The sequence below is a fragment of the Urocitellus parryii genome, chromosome 2 (assembly GCF_045843805.1).
Source record: "Urocitellus parryii isolate mUroPar1 chromosome 2, mUroPar1.hap1, whole genome shotgun sequence".
In the NCBI taxonomy this organism is placed as follows: Eukaryota; Metazoa; Chordata; class Mammalia; order Rodentia; family Sciuridae; genus Urocitellus; species Urocitellus parryii.
The window spans coordinates 600,120-612,864 of NC_135532.1; the positions used below are offsets into that span (position 1 = coordinate 600,120).

Sequence of the window (12,745 nt, forward strand, 5' to 3'; positions counted from 1 at the left end):
TTATCTTTAGAAACTTATGCCCTAAAAATAGTACATCAAACTAAAACAACACGTTCTATCCTAAACACATGAAATTCAACAGCCAAGTTGTCATTGAACACCCGACGGGACAGGCCTCCTGGGGCTAAGACACAGCCTCACCTTTCTCAGCTTCTCCGGGGAGAACTCCAGGCCCACGAGGAAGAGACTGAAGAAGACCCCGAACTCTCCCAGGGTCTCCACCTGGACCACGGACTGCAGAGCAAGGGTGGAGAGGCGAGTGAGTCCAGGCCTCCAGGGAAGCCCCCACACCCCCCTGGTGCTGGGCCCCGGCAGGAAGCCCCCAACACTGGAACTTTAAAGAGAACAATTCCCGGAATTTCTCCTACATCTGGTCTTCCCCTTGTCTCCATTCACAGAGAAGCATGCTTCTCTCCGCTGTCTGCAAGCTGCTCTGGGCCTCCCCAGCACTGTTCGCTGGCCACCTCTGGGATGAGGAGGCAGCTCACTCGGCGCTGCTTGCTCTTGGCTCCTGTTAGGGCCGAGCAAGTCCCTGCAGGTGTATCTCCCCCGAGTTCAATGCCCACATCCACAGTGTTGGTGAACAGCTTCTGTGACTGCTCTGACTCTTCACTTGGTGTTTACTTTTAATGTTTTCACTAGATAAATAAATAGCACAAAATATTTGATGTCTCTGTCCTGGTAACTAACAGTTCAATCCTTTTATTTATTTATTTTTTTGTATTGGGGATTAAACCTACAGGTGCTTAACCACTGAACCACATTCGCAGACCTGTTTATTTTTTATTTAGAGACAGGGTCTCACTAAGCTGCTGAGGCTATCTTTGAGCTTGCCACCCTCCTGCCTCAGCCTCCAGAGTTGCTGGGATACAGGTGCCCAGCTCCATCTTTTGAAATGCTCCCATGGCACTGTCCTGACCCCCTGAGCTGGCCTCACAGGTGAAGACCCCGTCCTGTTGCGACTGGCACCCCGCCTTCTGCCTGTCTCAGCTGCTGAGTGCTGCTTGGTGCTCTTCTTGGCACTGTGGGTGAACCTCAGCTGCCCACAGAGCGCCTCCCTGCACTGGCTGGCAAACCCAGCCCTGCCCTGACCCACGTCCAGCTGCTCTCTCTCACTTCTCTTCCCGTTCCCTGATTGTGCTGTGACTCCAAAACAACAACCTGAACTCGGGAGTGGAAGCCTGAGCCCCCTGCACAGGGGCCTTCCCCACTCCTACAAGGTGCTCCTGGATGGCCATCTGAAACCACGGCTCCTTCCTCAGTGCCCCTGGCCTTGACCCTGCTCCCGCTATCTTGGCTGAGGAGGAAGAGGGCACCGTGTCTGCCTGGACTTGCTGACGCCTGGAAGGGTGGGATGAGGCAGGAGGCTCCGGCCTGCAGCCTTCCCTGCTGCTGAGCCGCACTCGGTGCCAGTGCAGAAAGCCACACTGAGGCCCTCTGTGCTGCCAGGGGGCGAGCAGCCTCCATGTGACCCTGCGTCAGGTCAGCTGACAGCTCCCAGCTGAAGGTGCTGGCAGGCAGCTCTGCAGCTGGCCAGGGCCACCTGCTGCTCAGAGGAGCCCCAAATGGTTCTTCTTCAGACCCTTTCTGCTATGTCGGGAAAATCACTGAGGTTCAAGGCGTACCAGTCACTAGTGGGGGGAGCAGGGCTCCTCACCCCACGGCCCTGGACATACCAGCAAAGCTGGGGGGCGTTTGTGGCTCATCTTTAGCCTCCTGGGATGTTGAGTGTGCTCAGATGACACGCTGGGAGGCCACCAGGCTTGGGACCCTTCCTTGCTGTGAGAGTGTTCACCTGTGACAAGCAGCAACTGGTCTGAAGCAGCTCTGGCAAGAGCAGCCCGGGCCCTGCTGCCCTGGGACGGTGCCACAGGCGCTCCTGGTGCACGTTCAGGACTGCACAGGCACAGGAGGGACCCAGCACTTCCAACAGCCTGGCGCCTGAGGACGTCTGGATGACTGGAAACAGAGCCTTTATGCTAATGACCATGGAGCCAGCGGCCTCTGGGTCATGGAGGGCAATGCCCCCAGCTCTAGGGTGTGTTCCTGGCACGGGGGGAGGACGGCTCTTCATTGACTCCAGTTCAGAGCTCTCGTCTGTGTCTGTCCTGTCCAGTATCAGAACAGTCAAGTTCTGTTCTTACCTTGATGCTGTTCAGTCCTGAAGGCCCCAGAAGCACACCGCAGATGATGTACCCAAACATGGTGGGCAGCCCTATTGCTGTGCACAGCCAGCCACAAGGTAGGGACAGCACGCCTATGGAGACAATGTCCTAGAGCGGAACAGACAAGCACAGATCAAGGGGACGGGTGGGCTGGGATGGCAGGATGACAGTCAGCCCCTTACAGGAACCAGCAGACAACAGGACTGAGAGGTTTTATACTGCCGTGTCTGCAGCAGAGCGCAGCACACGGTGTCGGGAGCAGACGAGCCAGCTCTGGTTTGTCCTGCTCACGCCCCATAGCATGCTCCATCTCTCCCAGCCCTGGACTCCACCCATTCCTGGCCTCAAAGCCCTTGCAGATGGGGTCCTCCCTATGACTCTCTGCTTGTCACCCACACGGACAAGTCTTCCACAGGTGTCAGAACCACTGGGTGAGAACTTACTGGGAGCAGGCTGTTCACAGTCCCAAACACATCCCCAGATGCGACTTACTCATCGCAATGGGAGAAAGGGACTGCTGTGAAGGAGGCACGGAGTTGGTCTACGGACGTGGCCTGTTCTTTCACAATCAAGGACAGCAGGACACAGGCCAGCGCCCGGGAGGAGCCCTCTTCCCTGGGAACCGAGGCCCAGCCTCTCTGGTTTCTGTTCCTTGCAAGGCTCTGCCTTAAAGAGTTCTGTGGAGATCTGAGCTTATCTGATCCCTCCAGGCCCCCTGGAGGGTGCACTCCACTCCAGACTGGACCGCTTCCCGGGAGGACCTGGAATGCCACGCCCTGTGCCCCACGTCCACACTTCTCTGCCTCAAAGGGCTTTCTCTTTTATAAAAAGGAGTTTGTTTTCTTTAACCTCAGGTTATAATTTTAGATGGCGCCTTGCTATGTTGCTAGATTGGTCTTAAACCCCTGGGCTCCAGCGATCCTCCTGCCTCAGTCAACCGCTCAAACAGGTCTCAGACAGCGAGAGCTTTAATCCCATGACGGTCACTCCAAACTTCAGAGAGTCCTCCAAATTCTCCAAAACAGAATCAAATTTCATCTTAAATGTCAAGACGCCTTTTTCCTTTAGAAACAATTAACTAAGGGATGCTGTCTCCAAGCCCAGCACGGGATGCCAGCATTCTCTGGCAGGAGGAAGGCTGTGCACCACCCCCCTCGGAGGGGGCCCGCATCAGGTCAGGCCTGCTGACTGCCCAGCGAGACGGGCGGGTGGCCTCAGCTTGCCTTTATGAAGTGGTGGTCTGCACGTGGAATGGTGGCGTCCCGGGGCTTCGTGAGGACATACTGGTTGTTCTGGGAGTCGATCAGCATGCTCAAGCCCAGGCCCTCCTCCACATCCCGCTTTGTGATGTTCTGCTTGGAACTGGCCTCTTCCTCCTCCACCCGCAAAACTGCCTCAAAGTTGACCCCTTTGACCTGTGAGAGAGACCAATATCATGCCATCAGAATCATGTTGATGCTTCTGCAGTCAACATCAAGAGGAAAGAACATACATCAAGGTAGACGTGTTCACACTGTGTCTAACAAGACAGAAGACCACCAGCAAGATGAAGGCACTCGCTCAATGAAGCATTTCTGGGCAGAAGCAGCCGCTGCTACTTCCAGACATCCACTTGACCTGATGCAGGGCACACGCTCACACTTGACCCCAGAAACTGAGAATTTAAATATCAGTTTCTGTTTCTTTCTCTCCACCCTTTCGTGGGTCCAGCCCTAGACCCACAGCCAGTTCTCCGCTGGCCTTGGTCTCGCCCCAGGGTCTTAGCCTGTCAGAACTGAGCAGCTGGAACCTGCTTCCTCTGACCAGGAAGAAACCCCCCAAGCCTCCCGAGGCCACAGTCCCAAGCCCCGTGAGTGGCCAAGCTGGGCTGGCAGTGAGTGCCAGGGGGCGAAGAAGCAGGTTGGCCGCCCACTCCTGCAGCCCTGCCAGAGCACCCGCGTGTCGCTCCCAGACCCTGAGTCACAGCCGCACCGATGGCCAGGCCCAGCAGCACAGCTCGCAGGGCAGAGGTGCCAGAAGGCGGCTTACTGATTTGTTGTCATCAAAGGCATGCTCCTCTATCTCCTCCTCTAAGCGATCTGCCGCCCTCCTCACGTCCTCGAGGATCTCGTCCAGCATGGAGAGGCTCTTGTTCTGATGCTGCATGTGCTTAAGGGCTTCCACCTGATGTTTTTCTGCGGCGAGAAGTTCCACATACTCGGTCTCTTCCTATTTGTTCGTAGGAAAGGGCAAGATACATTACAAGAAAAACCAGGAGGGGACTCATCTGCTCAGGGTCCTGGTGACTAGACCCACCAGAGGTGCTCCAGGTCAATGCCCCACCGCTGCACTGTGACCGACTGTCCAGCAAGGGAGGTCAAGCACCCCAAACACAGGGAGCTTCGGAATGTGCAGGGACAGCATCTGCACCCAGGGAAGGCCCCACTGCAAGTGGGTCCAGCTCAGGGAGAGCATCTGCACCTCCACCCCTGGGGAAGGCAGTGTCCACTGCAGGTGGGTCCAGCTCAGGGACAGCATCTGCACCTCCACCCTGGGGAAGGCAGTGTCCACTGCAGGTGGGTCCAGCTCAGGGACAGCATCTGCACCTCCATCCTGGGAATGCAGTGTCCCCTGCAGGTGGGTCCAGCTCAGGGAGAGCATCTGCACCTCCACCCTGGGAAGGCAGTGTCCACTGCAGGTGGATCCAGCTCAGGGACAGCGTCTGCACCTCCACCCTGGGAAGGCAGTGTCCACTGCAGGTGGGTCCAGCTCAGGGACAGCATCTGCACCTCCACCCTGGGGAAGGCAGTGTCCACTGCAGGTGGGTCCAGCTCAGGGACAGCGTCTGCACCTCCACCCCAGGGAATGCAGTGTCCACTGCAGGTGGGTCCAGCTCAGGGACAGCGTCTACACCTCCACCCTGGGGAAGGCAGTGTCCACTGCAGGTGGGTCCAGCTCAGGGACAGCATCTGCACCTCCACCCTGGGGAAGGCAGTGTCCACTGCAGGTGGGTCCAGCTCAGGGACAGCATCTGCACCTCCATCCTGGGAATGCAGTGTCCCCTGCAGGTGGGTCCAGCTCAGGGAGAGCATCTGCACCTCCACCCTGGGAAGGCAGTGTCCACTGCAGGTGGATCCAGCTCAGGGACAGCGTCTGCACCTCCACCCTGGGAAGGCAGTGTCCACTGCAGGTGGGTCCAGCTCAGGGACAGCATCTGCACCTCCACCCTGGGGAAGGCAGTGTCCACTGCAGGTGGGTCCAGCTCAGGGACAGCGTCTGCACCTCCACCCCAGGGAATGCAGTGTCCACTGCAGGTGGGTCCAGCTCAGGGACAGCGTCTACACCTCCACCCCTGGGGAAGGCAGTGTCCACTGCAGGTGGGTCCAGCTCAGGGACAGCATCTGCACCTCCACCCTGGGGAAGGCAGTGTCCACTGCAGGTGGGTCTAGCTCAGGGAGAGCATCTGCACCTCCACCCCAGGGAAGGCAGTGTCCACTGCAGGTGGGTCCAGCTCAGGGACAGCGTCTGCACCTCCACCCTGGGAAGGCAGTGTCCACTGCAGGTGGGTCCAGCTCAGGGACAGCGTCTGCACCTCCACCCCAGGGAATGCAGTGTCCACTGCAGGTGGGTCCAGCTCAGGGACAGCGTCTACACCTCCACCCCTGGGAAGGCAGTGTCCACTGCAGGTGGGTCCAGCTCAGGGACAGTGTCTGCACCTCTACCCCAGGGAGGCAGTGTCCACTGCAGGTGGGTCCAGCTCAGGGAGAGCATCTGCACCTCCACCCCAGGGAAGGCAGGGTCCCCTGCAGGTGGGTCCAGCTCAGGGACAGCGTCTGCACCTCCACCCCTGGGAAGGCAGTGTCCACTGCAGGTGGGTCCAGCTCAGGGACAGCGTCTACACCTCCACCCCTGGGAAGGCAGTGTCCACTGCAGGTGGGTCCAGCTCAGGAATAGCGTCTGCACCTCCACCCCTGGGAAGGCAGTGTCTACTGCAGGTGGGTCCAGCTCAGGGAGAGCATCTGCACCTCCACCCCTGGGGAAGGCAGTGTCCACTGCAGGTAGGTCTAGCTCAGGGACAGCGTCTACACCTCTACCCCAGGGAGGCAGTGTCCACTGCAGGTGGGTCAAACATCCCTTAAGGCCACCTCACAAACTGCCGAGTGCTGCCGCTCAGGAAGCACATCCCTGCCTGAAAGCCAGCAGCAACACCTGGTGTGTAGCTACCTCTGGGATTTCTACAGCAGGATGCGGTCCCATCCCATCAGACGGGGCGACTAACGGGTCCAGAAAAACACGGTAAAGTAGAAAGTGTTGGTTATTTGGGACACTCATGGGCGGTGCTGGTCATCATGCTTAGTAAACATACTTTACACAACCCTAGTCAACTGATAACCTGACTTTTAAAACGTTTTCTCATGTTTCAAGAAGGGAACCTGGCTGGGACTGAGCCGTGGCCAGCTACCACAGCAGCGTGGCTCTTCTGTGATTGCAGTAACCCCTGTCCCTTCCCCAGGGCCCCAACGGTGGCTGCAGCCACCCTGGAGGACCACGGAACCCTGAGGCATGACAGATACAGGCTGCAGCATGCAGGGTGTGACATGGCCTGCAATTCTGGACTGTGGCCACCAGACTCACAAGTCTTCTCCCTAACAGACGACTGCAAACCTGGAGTCCACCAGAATTCCTCTTATAACCAAAGGGTGGGGGCTGGAGTTGTAGCTCAGTGGTACAGTGCTTGCCTAGCATGTGTGGGGCACTGGGATCAATTCTCAGCACCACATCGAAATAAAATCAAGGTCCATCAACAAATAAAAAATATTAAAACAAACAAAAAAAGGGTCTTAGCACCTCGACTGTCCCAAGGGTTGAAACATGGGCAATAGGCAGGCAGCAACAGGCAGGCAGCCAAGTCAGGTCACTGAATGCCTTGATTTGAATGCTTGTCTGACTGTTGTATCCTACCAAAAAACACCCTTGTTTTGGCGACCGTCCTAAGAAAGTTATATCTCCTTTCAAGCCATGACAGCCTGAGGCCTTCCACGAAGGGGAAGTGGCACTTGCTGTCTGAGCCTGGGTGTGGCGCCTGGCGAGTTGCAGGTGCTGGGCAGTGCCTGTGGAAACACTGGCACAGTGGCCCCCTTTAGAAGCACACTTGGTCCAAAGCCTCACCTCACGGGCACACATCTGTTTATAAGTATTTTTATATCTTTGTTTTTGTTGTAAGGCCATGAAGAACACAGGCTTCACTCAGAAGAGAATCTGGCAAGAGACCCAGGTCACAGCTGCAGCCAGCGTCCCTCAAGGACCATGGCACCGTGTTCTGAGAAGGGCCTGGAAAGGCAACTCTGCAGCTGCACGTAGGCCAGAGTCCTGGCACACCCGGGGCTGGTCAGGGAGTCCCTGGTGGACACTCTCAGGCCCACTGCAGGTGGCCGAGCCCTCACAGGAGCGCAAGGCTGCAGGCATTCCCGCCCGTCAGTGCTCAGCCAGACTCGGGGGTCTCCACAACAGAGTGCTGAAGGGCTGGCCCCTCCTAGAAGTGACTGGCACCCAGAGGCTCCCGAGACCCCCGCCCCACCCCAGATCACAGCTCTGGGCAGGACTGGCCACATGGCTGACCTTGATGGCGGCCTCCCGCAGGGCCTCCAGCCGCTGCCTGCTGCTCTCCTTCATGTTGACCACATCTCTGTAGTCCCCCTGCAGGGCTCTCTGCAGCCCGTGGATGGCCTGGAAGACGGAATTCTCACTTTCATTCAGTTCCTTCTGGAAAATCTCAAACGTGTGCACCTGGAACAGCTTCTCTTCATCTGACAGGCCAGCGTCTTTTTCCACCGCTCTGATGGCACTCTTCAGCTTGTGGAGAACAACACTCTTCTGCCGAAGGAGCCCGGTGAGCTTCCTGCAGCTGTCCAGGGCCCACTGCCTCCTCTGGGCGGCAGGTGCTCCCTTGCCGCGGTGCAGCTTGATGGCATGTTTTGCCACCTCCGCATGCTCTGTGGCACTTGCCACCCAGCAGAGGGCCAGGAGCAGCATCCAGAAGAGACTGTCCTCCAAGGCCCTCATGGTCCCAGCACAGCCAGGGCTCCAGACGGCAGCTCGGGTCAGGCTGCATCTTCTGTGCACATTGTCAGCTGAAAAACAGATTTCCTGTCACACACGGCTGAACTACAGCTCACAGCTACTGACCCAAGTTAAATACCAACATACCAGGACACTGTAAGCTTTCTAAAGAAAACGCCATTCTTCCTGGATCACTAACAACATCTGAACCACTTCACTCAAACACTAAGTGATGGAGTAAGTGCCTCTTGGCTGCCTGGCACAGAGATGAAAGGTCAGTTACATCTCACTTTAAAGGTGATTTTTAGAAATCTTAAGCTTTGTATTTCTACCAGATCTACCATGTACGAAAGATAGAAGCCAGTTCTACCCAAGAGGGACTATACATATCAAAGCCCAGAAAACACCATCTCAGGTGGGCCAGCCTCTGGGACCATGTTCAGGAGCATTTCAGAAAGGCCATCTCCTGAGACATGGCCCCTCAGTCACCCTGCTGGCTTTCCAGAATCACTTGGAGTCTTGCCAAATTTCCAAAGTCAGCACAGTTAAGAGCTAATAAGAGATTTAGATAGAAAAATAAAAAAATAATAAAATACCTATGACCCCTACTAACTGCTCAAACCTTTTCTATCACAGAAACTCAGAGCTGGATTTCAGTGCATCTTTTAGAAGCCAGACCCCAAAAGGACTGAGCTAATGCAGCACAAGGATGGTTGCAGCTCAGCTCCCAGCAAAGCACCCATCTCACGATGCCAGCTTCGAGCCCACTGCAGAGCAGTGAGGACCTGCTGGGAGGAGACCTCCAGACCCAGACAGAAATCTGAGGTGCTGCCTTCATGCTTCCATCTTCCCCAGAACATCTCCAAAGGTGATTTTTTTTTTTTTTTGGCAGTACTAGGAATTGAACTAGGGCCTTCACTTGCTGGGCAAGTACTCTACCGTTACGTAAATTCCCAGCCCTAAAAGTGGTTCTTTTGTGGTTTCATGCTTCAGAAAAACAACTTGCAATGCAGTTTGTACGTAACACCTCTCTGTGCACATTTCTGGTTCTTTCCTCAACCAGGTTCTGGAAATTAAAGTTATCCCTTTACCCCCACACCTAAGGGAGTTACTAATTTTTCTTTTAGGATTTCAGTTGTAGTCACATTAATATTCACCACTGAGATGTTTCATATCATCAGCATGATATTGAAATTACATATATACATACATACGTGTGTATATTTATTTATTTATTATTCTTTTTTGTTTTTTTGTTTTTTTTTTTGTACCAGGGATTGAACTCAGGGACACTCAACCACTGAGCCACATCCCCAGCCCTATTTTGTATTTTATTTAGAGACAGGGTCTCACAGATGCTGAGGCTGGCTTTGAACTCACAATTCTCCTGTCTCAGCCTCCCAAGCTACTGGGATTACAGGCCTGTGCCACTGTGCCCTGCACTTATACATTCTTAATGCACATCACTCATTTTCAAAAGCTCATATCATTTTACTTTCAAGCCTGTCTACAAAATCCTATGGACTACTAAATTATACCATGTTTCCTCTTGAGCAAACTTTAAATATTTTTACTTCCAGTATTGTTATTTTTTTAGTTGCTAACAAGACATTTGGATTCTTGTAATAGTGAACTATCGATATGTTCAACAACATGAACAGATCTTGAGGCTGAGTAAAGGGAACCTCCAAAGACCACATCCTACACAATTCCCTTTACATAAGTGCCTCACAGTGGCACAAGACGCAGGACAGATGAGTGGCTCTCAGGGTGAGGGAGGGGGAGAGGTGTCTGCGGCTAAAAGGGACTAGGATCCTCCAGGGAAGGAAATGCTGGAAGGAGCCAGCACAGCCCCTCACCTGCACTCACTGGGACACACACAGGGCAAGGGACTCCGCCAGTGGGTAGGCATGGGGTCCATCTGTGAACAGGCCGCCGAGTCTACAGTGACCAGGCCAACAGTCCGCCAGTGGGCAGGCCAAGCACAGGGATGGCTGCAGCTCTACAGTGCAGCCTACCAGTGACACTAAGAGTCTACCAGTGACACTTTTTATTTACGAGAGCAAAATCAACACTTTGAGCCAAGCACGGTGGCAAATGCCCATCATCTCAGAGACTCCAGAGGCTGGAGTCCAGCCACAGCTACTCAGTGAGATCTTAAGCAGCTCAGCAACACCCTGTCTAAAAATAAAGGACCAGTATGTAGCTCAATGGTAGGGCACCCCGGGTTCGATACCCAGAGCAAGGGCCCTCAGGTACGGGGGCAGCACATAGCACCACCTGCTAGAGAGCACAGGGGACAAGCATCAGGGCAGTCCTTTCAGGGAACTCCATGGTCTGTGTCTGCATGAGTTTTGAGAAGCTGGTGCTCTCCTTGGCCTATCAGATAACTTGCTGCCCTCTCTTCCTTGGGACCTGTGCCACCCGTTTGCTCAGTGTGCACCAAGCCACACGGTGGGAAATAAAGTCGACTTAGCCACCCCTAGAGTGTTTGTGAAGTGGCACCATCAGGTGGGTCTGTCAGGCAGATGCCACAACCGAGATGGTCCCTACCAGGCCAACTTCTCTCCTGAGTGTGCAAGCTGGGGGACAGCCAGCTTCTGGTCCATTCAGCTGAAGCTAGGGCCCTAGTGAGTGGGAGTGCATGATCACCCCAATGGAGGGCAGCTCCCTGTGGGTCTCTGGCAGGGAATTCCTGAGCCTGTGGGGGAATGTGTAGGGAGCTGAGTACGTGTTTAACAGAGAGTCATCTAGCTTCTCCTGCAAGAGAAAAAACAGGAGGTGCCTCTGATTTCTTCACATTACTGCCACATGTCCAAGTTCAGCACAGGCAGCATTTGTGTGGGCAAAGAGGAAGAGAGCCACGAGCAGGCAAGACCACCTCGATGGACTGAGTGACCTGAAGTCTCTTTATGGAGCCTTTTTCTTAAAGATCAATTTTAAACTTTAAAGTACATTTTCTAAAAATGGAGCACTTATGATCCTACAAATAAACTGACAGTTGCCAAAAATGAAATAAATGATTTATAAATACATTATTCATTTCAAATTAGTAAAAGAATTAGAGAACAAGGAGGAGGAAGGAAAGGAAAAGAAGGTAATTACTGAGGCTATTAAAAAGCTTTAAACTATAAAACCTCTAGAAAAAGCAAATATTTCATTAGTTAATCCCATCACGAGATTCTACTGTTTGAAAAAAAAAACAAGACAATATGCAAGACCAATAAGTTTTGATTCTAAGAATGATCAGGAAAATGTGCAGAGGCTGAGCAGGAAAACAGGGATGTGCCCTGCAACCTTGAGTGTCCCTCAGGGTGTTTAAACAGCTACTGTTTGCTCAGGTGGTACCAGGTGAGACTGTCAAAGAACAGAGAGAAGCAGGGCCATACAAGGAGCTGCAGGCCAGCTGCTCGGGTTTGCTCCTCCTTCAGTGCCAAGAAAGCCAACAAGGAAGGAAAAAGGAGACTCGTGAATAAGTGCCCTCTCAGTAGCAAACATCTCTCCAGCAGCAAGAAACCTGCACTAGGTGGCCAGGAGGTGAACTGGCTAGTAAAGACCAAGTCACAAAGTCTACCCAGTCCCCCTTCTCCTTCTGAAGGGTTGCAAGAGGCTGCAAAGGAGCAAAAAGAGGTGGGACAGTGAGGCGGGCAGATGTGCTAGACCTTCTGTCACTTTGGACTTATTTAATTGGTCACTCCCAAACAATTCACAACTAGGTTATGAACTAAGGCCTCCCAGGGGATGTGCAAACCATCCTGGTTATTTTGTCTACTCTGACACCTTCCAGGCTCTGTAAGCTTAAGTGAAAGCCTTGCGGAACACGGCATGCTGGCCCTGATCAGCAAACCTGGGTCTGATCTGTCTTTAAATAGACGGTAAAGGACGACTGCTAATTCGCCTTAACACGGGGCAAGACAGACCAGTAAGCTCCAGGGAGCAGGATAGGTGACCTCTTAGTGCCCATTAGGGGAGGGGAGCCCCCAGGAAGGAATCCTCTGGGAAGGGGAGCACCCACCAAGAAGAGACCTGCCCCACCAAAGGTAGCTCTCAGAGAAGAAAGCCCCACAAGCCTGCACCCACCCAGGAGGAAGAATACCCACGAGAAGAAGCCTATCTGGGAAGATTCCCCTGACGCCCCCAGAGAAGATGCCTCCCTTGGGAAGAGCCCCTGTGGGAACGCCCACTCCGGGGGGGGCCCTGGTGAAGGAGGATCCCCAAGGACTCCCCCACCAAGGAGCCCCACGCCGGGAAGGGGCCTCTGCTGGGCGGGAGCCCCACGCCGGGAAGGGGCCTCTGCTGGGCGGGAGCCCCACGCCGGGAAGGGGCCCCCTGGGGCTCGCCGCTGGACGGACGGGGCCCAGCGCACCCACGGCCCTCACCGGGACGAGGTAGCCGCGCCCTGGACGTGCAGCCCAAGCATCAATGTCCTCTATCCGGAGCTCCGCGGCGCCACGAGCAAAGCTCTGGACGCGGGCTTCCCCGCATCCCTTCTCTTGGCCGCCTGGGGAAAGACGGGACGCGGGATCGGACGCGGAACCGGA

At 54.6% G+C, this 12,745-nt stretch overlaps 1 protein-coding gene across 2 annotated transcripts in view; it reads right to left on the reverse strand.

The window, feature by feature from the left end:
• Slc9d1 (solute carrier family 9 member D1) overlaps positions 1–12,672 on the reverse strand; it is a 44,482-nt gene extending 31,810 nt beyond the window's left edge. For both annotated transcript variants that reach the window (XM_077795115.1, XM_077795114.1), the window contains exons 1-6: positions 12,584–12,672; positions 7,764–8,275; positions 4,194–4,373; positions 3,389–3,580; positions 2,145–2,273; positions 142–234 (exon numbers count right to left, since the gene is read on the reverse strand). In XM_077795115.1, coding sequence (XP_077651241.1) covers positions 142–234; positions 2,145–2,273; positions 3,389–3,580; positions 4,194–4,373; positions 7,764–8,207 — 1,038 coding nt within the window. In that variant the 5' untranslated portion in view covers positions 8,208–8,275; positions 12,584–12,672. The remainder of the gene's footprint in view (positions 1–141; positions 235–2,144; positions 2,274–3,388; positions 3,581–4,193; positions 4,374–7,763; positions 8,276–12,583) is intronic.
• Positions 12,673–12,745: the final 73 nt, after the last annotated feature.